General features: G+C 44.2%; 1 protein-coding gene across 1 annotated transcript in view; it reads left to right on the top strand.

Moving 5' to 3' along the window:
* LOC142183515 (uncharacterized) overlaps positions 1–18,179 on the top strand; it is a 166,177-nt gene that overhangs the window by 113,799 nt on the left and 34,199 nt on the right. Inside the window, exon 19 of the mRNA XM_075258664.1 lies at positions 10,536–10,637. Within this exon, the coding sequence (XP_075114765.1) occupies positions 10,536–10,637 (102 nt within the window). The remainder of the gene's footprint in view (positions 1–10,535; positions 10,638–18,179) is intronic.

Genomic DNA, 18,179 nt, shown 5'->3' with positions numbered 1-18,179 from the left:
GACTTAGTACTAACATAGCGAAACTCCCATAGACTGTAATTTGGTTATATTGCAGTCTGTGGAGACTAGATTGCAGGATCTCGTTCATTAGGTGGGATAATAAAATAGTAAAAAGAATAAAATTAATCATATCCCCCCCCCCAAAAAAAAAAACCTAAGAGTCCATTCACACAGAGTTTTTTGGTGAGGATTTTGGCGAACAAAAAATCCGCTTCAGGAATTAGGAAATGTGTTTTTTTCCTCCAGCACAGTGTATGGACCTTGAAAAAACCACTAGCAGTTTTTCCACATGGTTTTTGCTAATTCCACACCAAAATCCGCGCCCAAATCCATTACTTAGATTTTCCGCCTTCCATTAACTGTGTTTGATTTTTGCAGGCGTAATCCACCTGAAGGAAGCTTTTTTTTTTTTTTTCCGCTAGCAGAAAAAATCTGCTAGCGGAAAAAAAAGCTAGCAGAGCCCATAGAACTCTATGGGGAGGCGTTTTTTTCCACATCGATTCTGACATGGATTCAGTGCCAAAATCCTCATCAAAAAACTCTGTAAATGGACTCTGAGTTAAAATCAACCCCTTTCCCTAGAATACATATAAAACTAAAAAATTACAGTGAAACACATATGCTTTAGGTATCCCTGTGTCTGAAAAGACCCGATCTACAAACTTCTAACAATATTTTATGCCATACGGTGAACGCCACCGCAGTAACAACCATCAAATCTGCCCAACTGCCATTTTTTCCCTATTTTGACTTTGGTAGAAATTTTAAATAAAAAGTGATTAAGCAATAAACATTCCCTAAGGTATAACTTAAAAAGTACACCTGGACCCACAAAAAAATGATGCCCTATGCATCTTCATACAAAGAAATATTAAAGTTACGGGTGTCAGAACATGGAAACTTTCAGAAAAAAAAAAAATTGGGAAAAGTTTTAGATTTTTGTTAAGTACTTGAAATGTAATAAAACAATATAAATATGGTATTCCCAAAATCGTACCGAAACATAGAATACAAGCGACTTGTCATTTTCGCTGCAGAGTGAATGCCGTTAAAATGAAGCCCGTAAGAAAGCCACACAGGAGCAGAATAAATAAATTGAGCAATACTGTAGATTCAATTCATTAACTTACTATTGGGTGAGTCAGATTTCTGTCATAGCTTTTTCTGGCATTTACAATGTAATCTGCAACGAAGGCTCCTAACAGATGTGTGCAAAGCCTAATGTATACATGCACATTTTGCAGAGGGGCTGTTTGTTGTCATTTTTGGTCCCTGACGTCAATAATCTCCCTCCACTCATGTCAATGTGCCCCACAATATATTGTGAGGGGAGCGCAACATTTGCCTGCATGGGGCCCCAAAATTCCTTATGTCAGCTCTGTATAGAAACTCATAAAAAATATACCTATTGTGGGGAATCGCTCAGGCAGATGCTCGGTAGCCGTGCAGGAAACAGGGACACAGACACTGGGTTGCACACAGGTTCAGGCTTTGTTCACTTATAGTGCATTAACTGCCTATGCAAAGGCACAAATAACCAAAATAAAACCCTTCTCAGCTGAGAACTAACTTAAACATAAGGAAACTTGTCCCTGACTATACAGGTGACTGGCTACCAGTCTCCCATCTTGACATCAACATCGGGTGGCACAGTACCTGCTCTGTAGGTTTGGTATGGAGAGGTCAGCTCTGTCAGTGTGGTGGCACACTGCTAGTCTTCACACACAGACTGTTATCAGGCCTTGATTAGTTAGCTGACCTCCCTGGTGTGAGTCTTTACCAAACACCCTTTAGCTGCCTGGCTGGGACATACCTGTCTTCCCAGACCACACCTTTCACTCTCTCACACTATATACATTTATACAGATATATATCCCTTAGGTATATGTTCTCCTTCTATCCTGTGCTGCCTGATAGTAAATTAAAATAGACCTGACAGATATGCTCTGATGGGAGCAGTAGTAGGTCTGACAGGGTGCTTCCAGTTGAGGTAGTCTTCAGCTCCACTGGCCCTTGATAGTGGGTGAACGAATTGACTCAGGAGACAATGGTTGCAGTTGAATGGAAGTGTGAAGTTTACTGAAGATGATGCAACAGTAGCACAACCAGCTTCCAAAGCAGTTAAAAAATACCTTCCAAAGCAGTTAAAAAATACAGTTCTTAATGGGAGTTCCAGTGTAGAATGATGGTTCTTAGCAAGGGATACCCAGAATAAATATACCAGTATACCAGATGAGTGAATTGGTATGGACCTGAATATCCCAAATTGTTAATTTTTTTTTTTAACGAAATTGAACAATTAAGGATTCATGGACAAACTAAAATGGTTGCCGAGAGTAGATGATACTAGGAGTATTCAATAGCAGCAGCAGCTCAGAGCAGGTACTTTGGCGCTAAATTCAAATGGCCAAAGTGTCCGGCAATAGCAGCTTCAGCATCGCTATAATTTTTATGTTTTTCACCCCCTGCCACCATTTTTTTTTTTTTACTATCCCTGAGCTGTGGCATCATAGTGTCCAGGGCCGGTGTTTGGGCCAAACTGGACAATTGCCCAAGGTCCCCATCCCCAAAGGGGTACCCGGAATCTAAAGCTTCAAACTTTCAACCTGATTGCTTGAATCCCAGGAGCTCCAACTGTATCGGCGCACTGTGCTCACCGATACTGTGTAATACTATGACAGAGCAGGGAGGAGCTCTCTGCTATTGCCATAGAGAACCTGTGGAAACACACAGGACATTATGATGACACTGTATCGCGCCACCTATGCCAAGGGGGTAAATATTATTTACAGGGGAGCTAACATCTATAGTGGGAGAACTATTAACTATAAAGGGGGCTATTGTAAGGGGGGAAGTATTATTTCTAAGTTTTAACTGCTGTATATAAATGGGGGTACCATCTATAAGAGGCAACTGTTATATATAAGGGGATTATTATAAAAGATATATATATATATATATATATATATATATATATATATATATACATATACATACATAACGGGGAGCTGTTATATATAACTACTAGCATTTGCCCATGACTTCGTAAACGTATGCAATCGCTGCTGGTTAGATACCGCGTCCCGCTGCGTCTCAGGCGAGATACATCTGTGTATATGTGTAGTATATGCCGGTGTGACCTTGCAGCCTCTAACCTTGCTCCCGGGCATCCGCCGTCCTGCATGCCCCTGTCCACCGCGGGCCCCTTGCCCCCCTAACCCCCCTACCTCGTGACCCACTACTACCGCACGCCCCAGCCCCCCTCAACCCTCCCAAATCCCCCTCCCGAGCGCTCCCCCCCAGTCTGTGTGGCCCAGCCCATCCCCCCCCCATCCCGCACAACCCTGTCCACCCCAACCCTAAATCCCTCTCCTGCAGCAAAGTTAATGTGGTGGAAGTTAAAGAAAATGGTCCATGACAAGACTCCAACCTACAAAGCTGATCTGGCAACAGCAATGTGAGAAGGGTGGAGCCAGAATGATGAAGAGTACTGTTTATCACTCATTATGTCAATGCTTCAGAGACTTCAAGCAGTTATAAAAGCCAGAGGTGGTGCAACAAAGTACTAGTGATCTGTTGGAGTGTTATTTTGTTTGTTTGTTTTTCATGATTCCATAATTTTTCCTCAGAATTCCGTGATTCCATAATTTATTCCCTGTGCTTGTTCTAAAAATCTGACTGTTACTGGTTGCCACTATTATTTCTCTTGATTTCTTTTAGTGTTTCTTAAAGCCAGAAAGTTGCCTTTTGAAATGCCTTTAGTTTTTTTGTCATGTCTGTGATCTGCTTTTTTTCTACAAAATTAAACAACTGAAGGAACGTCCTCAGGGACTGGTGATTCCATAATTTTTGCCAGGGGTTGTATTGCTAGGTAATCACAATGGCACTTGTAGCTCTCTAATCTGCTCTCTATCGTAAAAGGGATTCTATCAGTAGAATCCCATTTTCCACAAACACTATGTCAGAATAGCCTTAAGAAAGGCTATTCTTTTTCTACCTTTAGAATTTTTCTCTGCGTAACTGTTCGGTAAATATCCTGTTTTTGTTGTTATGCTAATGAGTTTTCAGACAGCACTGTGGCATTCCCCTGCGTTCAAACAGCCCTGGGGATGTTCCCTGTACTGCTTGAAAACTCTCCAGTTCTGCCTCCATCTTCTACTGGCACTCCTCTCGACGCATCCTCTGTAATGGCTTCTTCCGGCGATGGTGTCTTCAGGATCTAAATCCAACGCATGCGCAATCTGCCCTGCCAGTATGCTCATGTAAGTGGCCACAAGAAAATGGCCAGACACACATGTGCAGTCGGCTCTGCCAGAAGTCGATGGCAGGCATTTAGATCCTCATTTGAATAAAGAATAAAAGTGCTTTTTCTACACATCCCTGGGGCTCTGAAACTTAAGAAAGGTATGGTTTTTATTCTGCTAACAGCATCTACAGCACTATGCAGTTTAAAGTAGCTGGAAGCATTGATAGGCTCCCTTTAATATAAAATCTAAATATTAAATAGTCTTCTCTGGCTCCATGTTACATTAAGTCTGTACTGAGCTTGGTGGGGGGCTCCTGAGTCAGTCCTTGGTAGAAGAAACCAACCCTTCTATATCTTCTCCCTATCTTATAAAAATGAATTCTTGTCTGTCTGTCTGTCTGTCTGTCCGTCTGTCTGTCTGTCTGTCTGTCTGTACTCTAATGCGAACCAAACGACTGGACCGATCTTCACCAAATTTGGTACAGAGATACTTCAGATATCCGGGAAGGTTTAAGAAGAGACTCCAACTCGCTCGGACATACCGTTGCTGAGATACAGCATTCCAAACACAGTGCCCCCCCCCCCCCCTTAGCCAATACAAACCTGCAAGTCTTTCACTCATATTCCAACTGCAATACACACGGTCACTCCACATGCACAATACAACACTGATATCCAAACTGAGATACATGCATCAGAGGATTAGATACACAGATCAGCACACAGTATCACACGCCAGAGGATTAGATACACGGGTCTGCACACAGTCCCACACACCAGAGGATTAAATACGCATTTCTGCACACAGTTCCACACACTGAAGGATTTGATACGTGCATCTGCACACGGTTTCACATGCCGAAGCATTAGATACAGGCGTCTACATACAGTTCCACACTTCAGAGGATTAGATACGTGCGTCTGCACACATTTGTACACGCCATAGGATTAGATACACGCGTCTGCACACAGTTCCACATTCCAGAGGATTAGATATGCGCGTCTACACACAGTTCCACATTCCAGAGGATTAGATACGCAAGTCTGCACACAGTTGTACATGCCATAGGATTAGATACACGCGTCTGCACACAGTACCACATGCAGTAGGATTAGATACGCGTGTCTACACATAGTTCCACACGCCAAAGGATTAGATACGCGCCTCTTCACACAATACCACACAGGGGAGGATTAGATACGTGTGTGTGCACACAGTACCACATTTTGGAGGATTAGATACATGCCTCTGCACACAGTACCACAAGCCAGAGAATTAGATACACGTCTCAGCACACAGTATCACACGGGGGAGGATTAGATATGCACGTCTGCACACAGTACCACACGGGGAAGGATTAGATACGCGCGTCTACACACAGTATCACATGCCATAGGATTAGATACGCACATTACACACAGTACCACATGCCGTAGAATTAGATACACGCGTCTACACACAGTTCCACACTCCAGAAGATTAGATACGTGCGTCTGCACACAGTTGTACACGCCATAGGATTAGATACACGCGTCTGCACACAGTACCACATGCAGTAGGATTAGATACGTGCGTCTACACAAAGTTCCTCACGCCAAAGGATTAGATACACGCCTCTTCACACAATACCACACAGGGGAGGATTAGATACGTGTGTGTGCACACAGTACCACACTTTGGAGGATTAGATACATGCCTCTGCACACAGTACCACAAGCCAGAGAATTAGATATGCGTCTCAGCACACAGTATCACACGGGGGAGGATTAGATACGCGTGTTTGCACACAGTACCACACGGGGAGGATTAGCTACGTGCGTCTACACACAGTACCACATGCCATAGGATTAGATACGCACATCTGCACACAGTACCACATGCCGGGGGATTGGATACACGCGTCTACACACAGTTCCACACGCCGTAGGTTTAGATATGCGCCTCTTCACACAATACCACACAGGGGAGGATTAGATACACGTGTCTTCACACAGTTGTACACGCCATAGGATTAGATACACGCGTCTGCACACAGTAACACATGCCGTAGGATTAGATACGCGCATCTACACACAGTACCACATGCCGTAGGATTAGATACACGCGTCTTCACACATTACCACATGCCGTAGGATTAGATACATTCGTCTACACTCAGTACCACATGCCGTAGAATTAGATACACGTGTCTGCACACCGTACCACATGCCGTAGGATTAGATATGTGCCTCTTCACACAATACCACAAAGGGGAGGATTAAATACGTGCGTCTGCACACAGTACCACACGCCAGAGGATTAGATAAGCGTGTCTGCACACAGTACCAAATTCCGTAGGATTAGATACGCACGTCTGCACACAGTACCACATGCCGTAGGATTAGATACGCACCTCTTCACACAATACCGCACAGGGGAGGATTAGATACGTGCATCTGCACACAGTACCACACGCCAGAGTATTAGATACGCGCATCTGCACACAGTACCGCAAGCCAGAGTCATTAGATATGCGCATCTACACACAGTTTCACTTACTGGAGGATTAGATACGTGCCTCTTCACACAATACCACACGGGGAGGATTAGATATGTGCATCTGCACAAAGTACCACACCAACAAGGATTGGATACTTGCATCTAAACACAGTACTAAACGGGGAAGGATTAGATACAGCTTTACTCCAGGTATCCATAACAACTGATCACAGGTTTTTCACTGACATCCAAAATGAGATCGACATAATCACATGACGCTTATGGACATACACAGAAACAACATACAAAATACATCAGTGCAAAACTGGACAATTCTTATGGGGCCACTACACAAACATAAAATGTAATATACCCGTGCGAAGCCGGGTCCTTCCTCTAGTCTCTCTATATTATAAAAAATGAGTTTCTGTCTGTCTGTCTGTTCTCTATACGCGAACAAACTACTGGACCGATCTTCACGAAATTTGGCACACAGATACTTCAGGTATCCGGGAAGGTTTAAGATCAGGCTCCAACTTGCTTGGACGTACCGTTGCTTAGATACAGCATTCCCAAAACAATGCCCCCCCCCCTTAGCCAATACAAACCTGCAAGTCTTTCACTCATATTCCAACTGCAATACACATGGTCACTCCACATGCACAATCCAACACTGATATCCAAACCTAGATACACACATCGGAGGATTAGATACACAGGTCAGCACACAGTATCATACACCAGAAGATTAGATACTCATGTCTGCACTCTGTTCCACAAACCAGAGGATTAAATACGCGCTTCTGCGCACAGTTCGACACGTGTCTGCACACAGTACCACACACTGGTGGATTAGATCCGCTTGTCTGCACACAGTACCACATGCACATGACCGAGGATTAGATATGCACGTCTACACACAGTTCCACACGCTGAAGGATTAGATACGCACATCTTGACACAGTACCACATGCCGGAGGATTAGATATGCACGTCTGCACAGTTCCACATAGGGGAGGATTAGATACGCACAACTGCACACAGCACCACACACCAGAGGATTAGCTATGCGCATCTGCACACAGTACCACATGCCATAGAATTAGATACGCACAACTGCACACAGTTCCACACTCCAGAGGAATAGATACACGCATCTGCACACAGTACCACACGTTGGGGATTGGATACATGTGTCTCCACAAATACCACACATTGGAGGATTAGATACGCGCCACTTCACACAATACCACATGAGTGAGGATTAGATACGCGCATCTGCACACAGTTCTACATGCCATAGGATTAGATACACACGTCTGCACACAGTACCACATGCCATAGAATTAGATACGCGCGTCTACACAGTTCCACACGTGGTAAGGTTAGATACATGCCTCTTCACACAATACCAGACAAAGGAGGATTAGATACGTGTGTCTGCACACAGTACCACACAACCGAGGATTAGATATGCGCGTCTGCACACAGTTCCACACGCTGAAGGATTAGTTACGCGTGTCTACACATCGTACCACACGGGGGAGGATTAGATACGCACCTCTTCACACAATACCACACAGGGAAGGATTAGATACACACGTCTGCACACATTTCAACACGCTGGAGGATTAGATACGCACATCTTCACATAGTACCACACGCCGGAGGATTATATATGCGCATCTGCACACAGTTCCACATGCCAGAGGATTAAATACGCGTGTCTGCACACAGTACCACATGCCGTACGATTAGATATGTGCGTCTGCACACAGTACCACACCAATGAGGATTAGACACTTCTATGCGTCTACACACAGTACTACACGGGGAAGGATTAGACATGCGCATCTGCACACAGTACCACATGCCAGAGGATTAGATACGCGTGTCTTCACACAATACCAAACACCGGAGGATTAGATACACGCCATTGCACACAATACCACATGGGCAGTGGCGTAACTAGGAATGGCGGGGCCCCATGGCGAACGTTTGACATGGCCCCCCCTTCCCGACCGATACCGACGCCGAAGACCTCGACAACCCCCTCCTACGCATTCCTGCACGCTCTGTTATGCCCCATAGTGGCCCCTCCACACAGTATTATACCCCATAGTGGCCCCTCCACACAGTATTATCCCCCATATTGGCCCCTCCACACAGTATTATCCCCTATAGTGGCCCCAGAACACCGTATTATGTCCCATAGTGGCCCCTGCACACAGTATTCTGTCCCACTGTGGACACCCATAAAGAATTATTATACTCTTTTCAGACCCCAGAGTATAATAATCGGAGGCCCAGGGGGAAAAAAAACCATAAAAAAACACTTACATATCGCCCGGCTCCTACGATGTCGGCCTCCGAAGTAGTCCATCTTCAATGACGTCAGATGTCACATGAACAGGGACGCAGTCCGGGGTCATCAGACATCAGACGATTAGACCGAAGCCTGCCCGGATCGTGGAGAGGTAAGTAACAGTGTTTTTTATGTTTTTTTACCACTCCCGGGCCGCCGATCATTATACTCGAGGGTCCAAAAAGACCCCCGAGTATAATGATAACAGTGGTAGCGGCTGTCACCGGGACCCTAATGTCCCGGGCCCTGTGGCAGCTGCCTCTGCTGCTACGGCGGTAATTACGCCACTGCACATGGGGGAGGATTAGATACGTGCCTCTGCACACAGTACCACACGCCGGAGGATTAGATACACGCAATTTCACACAGTACCACACGCCAGAGGATTAGATACATGATCCTGCACACAGTTCCACATGCCAGAGGATTAAATATGCGCGTCTGCACACAGTGTATAGCATTCAGCAAATCAATGCTGGTTCTGCAGCAGGCTCTTCTTTGCTAGTTGGGAGAGCTGGCAGCTTGCGGTTATGCGGGAGCTGACGTTTTCTTATAGGAATGCATTGACCAGTGTTGATCTTAGACTTCGCCTCCATATAGATGAGCCTCCGGCAGAACTAGCATTAACTGGCCGAATACTGTACACTGTAAAGCATTCGGCCAATCAACGGCGGTCAATGCATTCCTATGAGAAAAAGTCAGCTCCCGCATAGCCGCAAGCTGCAGTTCTCCCGACTAGAAAAGAAGAGCCTGCCAATCAATGCTGATTCTGCAGGATGAGTAAATTCACCTTAGCGCTTGCTTCCCGTCCGGAAGGAATCCGCAGGAGGACCCCTCCGAACGGAATATTAGCAAAACTGCAAGCGCTGTGCAGTTAAAGTGCACAGACCCGTTATAGTCTATGGGGTCCGTGCGCTTTAACTGCACAGCGCTCCTCCTAAACACTCTCCTCTTGCTACTCATGGACTTGGTGACTCTCCTTTAGTTGAATAGTGGTTTCCCCTGAAATGAGCATTTTTGACCATAGACTGTAATGAGATTTGATATTCAATCGAGTAGTCGAATATTGAGGATCTACTCGATATGAATATCGAATCTCAAATATTTCACTACTCGCTCATCTCTAATAATAATGTAGTACTGGAAAATACTAATACAGACCTTACTGCTTTGATACAAAGCTGTAAGATAAACACAGTGTGATTGTGCTCAGAATACTTTAGTTCTAGGGTACTGTCGTACTGCTTATTTGGCCTTATTCATCAATAACTAATTGTTTGGTAACCATATTTGGCTTTCTCAGCCACCTGAATTTACTTAGGAAAAAAAGTTGAAATGGTCGAAAGGTTTGTTCAAATATGTGAATTTCTTCCTTCCCTTCCTCGCATGTAATTGTCATTTTTTATTTTTAGCAAAATATTCATTAAATTATATTTGTATTTCAGGTATCTCTATACCTCATTCTTTTTGAAGATTTGGAAAACCACAAAATTGAGATTTTTGAAAAAATCTTGCAAACGATTAAGAAAATTCTTCAGGACTACAAGGTGAGGCAAGATATTAATCTTTCTGCTTAATGTAACAATAAATAAATGTAGTGTATGGATATACAGTAGATAGAAATATATTTTTCAAACAATAACATCACCCCATGTTTGGGCAAAAAAAACATAAGAAAAAAAAAATCATATTAATTTTAACCCCTTGCCGACATCCGCCATACTAGTACGGCAGATGCCGGGTGTTTAAACAAGGCAGCCATGATAGCCATAGCTGCCCACTGTCTACTATTTTATACAGCAGACACCATGCGCTAATGCCCACGGATGGAGCTCATACCAATCGTGGGCATTAACCCATCTGGCATCAAAGATGACCAAGGCGCAATTTTACTGGCGGTGCTTGGGCGCTGCCATTTTCCCAGCATACAGTGTGCACTGTTCTCCTAATTACATCCTGGAGAATAGATTTACATATTTTTTACCCAGAATCCCTAGTGGAGCAGGAATGACTTGTAAGTCTCCGTACTGCCTATGTAGGCACACATTCTCCCTGATGTGTATGATTATCCCCTGACCCTGGTCTATAGTCTCTCACTCTGCCAAATTAGTATCCCTGCGCTATGCTGATGAGGCCCAATAGGCCGAAACGACTCTGTCCATAGCTGGGAATCTGTTCCTTTTGGAATAGAAATACTAATTTGGCAATTGAATCCACATCATGTTAGTAGGCTTATTAACTGAGTCATGCATGATGTTAAGGAGTCTTCCCTCTAGAGGGCGGCATACAGAGTGCACTGTTCTCCTAATTACATCCTGGAGAATAGATTTGCATATTTTTTCCCCAGAATCCCTAGCGGAGCAGGAATGACTTGTAAGTCTCCGTACCGCCTATGTAGGCACACACTCTCCCTAATGTGTACGATTATCCCCTGACCCTGGTCTATAGTCTCTCACTCTGCCAAATTAGTATCCCTGCGCTATGCTGAGGAGGCCCAATAGACCGAAACGACTCTGTCCATAGCTGGGAATCTGTTCCTTTTGGAATAGAAATACTAATTTGGCAATTGAATCCGCATCATGATAGTAGACTTTTTAACTGAGTCATGCATGATGTTAAGGATGCTGCCCTCTAGAGGGCGGCGTACAGAGTGCACTGTTCTCCTAATTACATCCTGGAGAATAGATTTGCATATTTTTTACCCAGAATCCCTAGCGGAGCAGAGTGACTTGTAAGTCTCCGTACCGCCTATGTAGGCACACCTTCTCCCTGATGTGTACGATTATCCCCTGACCCTCTTCTTACTCAGTAATGCTGAATATTCTTTAGGCCACCTGTTAGAAACACGCCATCAGTTCTTGACACATCCTGGCTGTCTAGGCTACCCTGGGGATCTTTCCAGTTCCTTGTCATCACAGTTTTTTTCATAGAGCTCCTACTACTGCCTGATCATACTGTAGCTCAGGGGTTAGATCACTATTTCCCCACTGACTCCTATGATGAGGGGCAGGTCAGTTTTGGTGTCTTTTCCCTTGTAAACTCTAAACTTGGACTGTACTCTGATATACTGTTCGAAAATACATTCCTTATACTGTACATTTCACTTCCTACTGCAGCCAGATATGAACTAAAGGATGTTGTAATTTTTGGGTTTTCCACTATTACATTGTATAAACTATATTTTTTATTAATTCATGAGTATAAGAGCTTATTCTTTGCAGGAGGAGATGCATTGTTCAGTTAGACCATTGTGCAGTGTCTATAGCTTATGAATACATCTTATTAACTCTTGATTGGAAGGATAAAGAAAAACATTAGTTTTGGCATTCATTTTTAACATGTCAAATGTTTTGCTGTTTATGTTGTTGAATAAAAACCTATCTTGGGAGAGAAAAAAAAAATCAATTGCTTTTGCATCACAATCTTCTCAGAGGCATAACATTTTTTTTTGTAACTGGAGCTGGTTTAGGGCTTGTTTGTTTTTTCAAGATGAGCTGTACATTTTATTGGTAGATACAATTTTTATTTTTTGTAAGCTCTGTTTTTATTGAAGAATAACAAATAACATGGCAGGGGGATAGGTATTATATCAGATATGAAGATTATGAGTAAACTGGAGTTGATCAGAACAGAGGCTGAATAAAAATGGCATTTTAACCCCTTCCCGCCGATGGCATATTTTGATTTTTGTTTTTCATTTTTGACTCCCCTCCTTCTAAACCCCATAACTTTTTTATTTCTCCGCTCCCAAAGCAATATGATGTCTTAATCTTTGCGGGACAAATTGTTCTTCGTGATGTCACCATTAAATATTCTGTATAATGTACTGAGAAGCTGGAAAAAAATTCAGAATGGGGTGGATTTGAAGAAAAAATGCATTTTTGTGATTTTCTTATAGGCTTTGGTTTTACAGCATTCACTATGCAGCCAAAATGACATGTCATCTGTAGGGTTGAGCCGATCTTTTTCAGGATCGATTTTAAAATCCGATTTCCGATCATTTTTCATTCGAACCCGATCTCGATCCCAATTCCGATCCCAATGCAAGTCAATGGGATTTTTTTTATTAATCGGAGATCGGATTTTAAAAGCAATCCTATTCACCATACATCATGGAATCTAACAATTGTTAGAATCCACGCTGTGTAGTGAATCACTAAAGTAGCCAGAGGATTTTTTTTAATCCTCTGGCTACTTAGTTCCCCCTGGTGTCCACTTACCTGCGGAGATGTCTGGTCCGGTGCCCGGTGTGTTCTCCTTCTTCCTCTCGCTGCCGCTCCATGCTGTTATTCTTGCTTTGCTGCCCCTTCCCTGCCAGGTTATGAGAGTGTGGGCGAGTACTGGGAGGGAAGACGTCACGTCTCCCCGCCCTGTACCCACCCACACTCTCCTAAGCCCCGCCTTCCTAGCTCTTTAAACACTAAGGAGGCGGGGCAGCAAGAAGACCAGCGTGGAGCGGCAGAGAGAGGAAGAAGGAGAACACACCAGGCACCGGACCAGACATCTCTGGAGGTAAGTAGCTACTACAGATGTTTAGTTTAGTGTCTCATTAGAATGAATGGAGGCAGCCGACACGCAGGGGTTAACCCCTGTGTGCCGGCTGCTTCCATACATTCCTATGGACCTGCAGCGGAGCCTTCACACTGAGTATACAGCGTATACTCAGTGTGAAGGCTAAGCAAAGCATTGTGGGAAAATATCACCGATCTCGATCCCACCTAAAAAGATCGTGTTCAGAATTCCGATCGTGAAATTTTCTCAATCGCCGATCGGAATCCGATCATTTCCGAACACGATCGTTCAACCCTAGTCATCTGTATTCTATGTTTTGGTACAATTCCGGGGATACCAAATTTATATGGTTTTATTTACATTTTAACCCCTTAAAAAAAATCCAAAACTGTGTTAAAATTTTTTTTTCTAAAAGTCGCCATATTCTCACACCCATAACTTTTTTATACGTCCATGTACAGGGATATATAGGGCGTATCTTTTTGCGGGGTCGAGTGTACTTTTCAGTTCTACCATTTTGGGGAATGTTATTGATTTGATCACTTTTAATTAAAATTTTTATCAGAAGCAAAACAGTGAAAAAACGGCGGTTTGGAATGTTTGACTCTTTTTCCTGCTACGGCGTTTACCGTGCAGGAAAAATATTTGTATAGATTTGCAGAGCGGGCGATTTCAGACACAGGGATACCTACCATGTATGTGTTTCACAGTATTTAAGCACTTTTATATGTGTTCTAGGGAAAGGGGGGTGATTTCAACTTTTAATATTTTTTATTTTTTTAAATATTTTTTTTACTTTTTTTGTAACTTTTTTTTTGCATTTGTTAGACCCCCTAGGGGTCTTCAACCCCAGGGGGTCTAATCACTAATGTAATGCATTACAATGCTAATGCATTTCAATGAATTGCAAAATACCGGCACTTCTATTGCAGAATACCTAGCATAGCCTGCAATAGAAGCAAAAGAATGACAGGCTGGGGAGCTCCCGGCTGTCATAGCAACGTGACACTGGCACCGGAGCTTACTCCAGGTGCCGGCGATCACAAGGAAAATGGCGGCGTTCACGCGCCACCAGGAAAATGGAGCCTCGGTCAGCTTTGACTTAGGCGCCGGAAGGGTTAATGTCCCCGATCGGTACAGGCACTGACCAGGCACATTACCGCTAGTTGTCTACTGTATAAAACAGTAGACACCCGGCGACTATGGTGGCTGCCCGGCTCCCGGGTGGCCGCCCTAGTTAAATACCCGTCATGCGCCGTACTACTACGGAGGATGTCGGGAAGGGGTTAAAGCTAAAGGGTCCAAATGATGTAATGCCTTCCACACATTGCAGAAAAATACCCCACGGGAAATCTGTTGCGTTTTGGAAAAACTCAGCATGTTAATTATACCTATGGAAATGCTGGCGGTTTCCCTATAGTTATAATTAGAGCAGAAAGTCCACAGAGGAAAACTCTGCAGACTTTCTGTCAAAAGTGCAGAAGGAAAAAGCACAGTTTTTCACTCAGCACTTTTTCGCCTTAGCCTAAAACATAGTTACTAGACTAAACTGACTAAAAACTTGATTCCCCTCCCACCTTCCCCGGCGCCTTTTTTGCACCAATAACAGCGCAGGGGAGGTAGGACAGGAAGTACGACAACAGGGACATTGAAAAAAATACTAAAAACCCATTGGCTGCCAAAAACATGTGACCTCTGATTCAGAAGAACAGCGCCGCCCAGCTTCGAGTCAGTCAGAGATTGCACTTCGTCAGGGACGGAGGTGTCCGTCAATTTAGATAGGGATTAGATTCTGGGTAGGCAGGGATAGAATAGGAGAGGAGAAGAAAACCAACAGCTCTTTTAAGAGCTACATTGAAGGGGGAATCAAAAAAAGAATGTCACAGTGTCTACCCACTAACGATAAGGTGGGATTCACAGGCTGCATCAGCGCTACACAGCTTTCCGCGGTGGGGATAATACTAAGTGGGATACACTGAAAGTGTATTCCCACATACCCTATATACCCTAAATCGACATTCTAATAGTGTACCCCCCGGAACTAACTGGCATACACTGAAATGCTCAGCCCATATACACTCAATCCACGTTCTAACAGTATGCCCCCCCCACCACCACCCCGTAGCTAACTGGTATACACTGAAATGCTCAGCCCATAGAATGTGGATTAAGGGTATATAGGGTATGACAGTGTGCCCCCCGCACCTAACTTGTATACACTGGAATATTCACCTGGGTTGTCAGTGTGAAATCCCCAAATTATTACGGGAAACATAAATGGAAAATTTCTGGGTATTGGCACATTCACTTGGGTTGTCAGTGTTAATTCCCCAAATATATTGGGTCCTTAATACCACACTCAATTGTTGCTATTGGCATATAGTGCCTGTTTCTGAGTGTTAATTCCTAAAATATATTGTGGCCTTCATACCACCCTCATTTGTTGATATTGGCATATAGTGGCAAATTCTGACTGTTAATTCCAAAAATAATTTGGGGATACATTCACCCTACATCTCAGGCTCTTGCCATATTCACCCAGGTTGTCAGTGCTAAGTCCCCCAATAATTTGTGGATACATACACCCTACATCTCAGCCTCTTTCCATCTTCACCCAGGTTGTTAATGTTAATTCCCCAAATAATTTGGGGCCTTCATACCACCCTCAATTGTTGCTATTGGCATATAGTGCCAGTTTCTGAGTGTTAATTCCTAAAATATATTGGGGCCCTCATACCACCCTCATTTGTTGCTATTGACATATAGTGCTCGTTCCCGGACAGCTCAGCCAAAAAAACCCCTTACCTATATAGAGGATTCTGACAATGAAGACAACATGTTCTAATCTGTCTGCACCTTGTTCTTAAAGAGGACCTTTCACCATTTTGCCCACAGGCAGTTCTATGTACTACCGGAAAACTGACAGTGCGCTGACTTCAGCACACTGTCGGCTTTCCCGATCTGGGCCCAGTGTGAAGAGCTTATGGTCCGGTACCGTAGCTCTTCTATGGTCAGAAGGGCGTTTCTGACACTCAGTCAGAAACGTCCTTCTTCACAGCACAGCCAATCGCGCTGTGCTGTGAGAGCCGGAAGGAACTCCCCCCTCCCTCCCTGATAATGCTCGTCTATGGACGAGTACTGCGAGCAGAGGGAGGGGGGAGTTCCTCCCGGCTCTCACAGCACAGCGCGATTGGCTGTGCTGTGAAGAAGGACGTTTCTGACTGAGTGTCAGAAACGCCCTTCTGACCATAGAAGAGCTACGGTACCGGACCGTAAGCTCTTCACACTGGGCACACATCGGGAAAGCCGACAGTGTGCTGAACTCAGCGCACTGTCAGCTTTCCGGCAGTATATAGAACTGCCTGTGGGAAAAATGGTGAAAGGTCCTCTTTAACTAAAATAAAGGCAGCGTTTAACTTTCAAATAACACTGCACAAAGGAAGATCTTATCAGCTTGTCTCATGACATGCTCCTAAAAAGTGTCATTTGTGTATCTTAATGTAAATATAGTTGTATAAGCTTGTTGGGTTTTAGGCACTGCCAAGTTATTTATTACCACCCGCTCCCTTATAATGATGACGCCAAAGTCACTGTGGGTGTTCAGAGCTCACAGCTTTGGTTGACATTTGTCTTGCTCTCTGTCGGTACCAGCTGTCTTTTTGGATACTGTAAAGTTACGTAGACTTTATTAACAGCTATAGAAGCTTTAGTCAGGTTGTGACTGTGTGTAACCCTAACAACACTAAGTGGGATACACATTAATAGTCAGTCTATGTACGCTAAACGCATCACTTTAGCATTTTTTTTCCCTCTCCCCTAATATAACAAAGGAACAGACATTAGACCTAGACCGGGGTTCGAGGCTTGCAAAAATCCAGTATTATTTGCTCTCCATGATGTGAAGTATGCGTTTGACTCTTGAAAAGCAACCAGACATCAAGTCAGCCATGTGTGCCAGTGTGTTACTTGGCATGCCTTTGCTGGCCCCAACTGTAAGGGTCACTCTTCATTTCCTCCATTTTCCACTCCCCTTCACACCATCTGTGGTGAAGCAATGGGATGCACTGAAGTGCACCCTCTAACCTCGCGTGGGACAGGGACATCAGATGCCACTCCAACCCCCTCGTCTTCCTCCGCCAGCCAACGGTGCGCAGATGAGAGGAGTGTGCTCTGAATGTTTTCTGCCTAGCAGAGGCTACTTCTCACTTACGAACATGGACACACTTTGACCTGTATATCAGGCACAATAGTGTAGGTTTCAAAGGACCATTGCACCAACAAGTTGAAAACGTGGGACATGTGTGGACCGTGTTTGAGTCTGGCAAGCTCCAGATGTGCTACCAGGTTCTGGCCATTATCACAGGCGCAAAAATGCCAGGCCCCAGGTGTAGCAGGGGAAAAAACATTGCCATCTCAGCCAGGATGGCATCCCTGACCTCGGAGGCAGTGTGCTGTCTGTCCCCCAAGCTGATGAGCTTCAGCACATCCTGCTGACATCCCCATGCCAGTGTTACAGTGTTTGCCGCTAGTAGCTGGGGTGGAGGTTGCAGCGTAGTAGGCTTTCAGTGAACTGCTGC

Source organism: Leptodactylus fuscus, chromosome 1, assembly GCF_031893055.1.
Source record: "Leptodactylus fuscus isolate aLepFus1 chromosome 1, aLepFus1.hap2, whole genome shotgun sequence".
NCBI classification, from domain to species: Eukaryota; Metazoa; Chordata; class Amphibia; order Anura; family Leptodactylidae; genus Leptodactylus; species Leptodactylus fuscus.
This window is presented reverse-complemented; position numbering and strand designations above follow the sequence as displayed.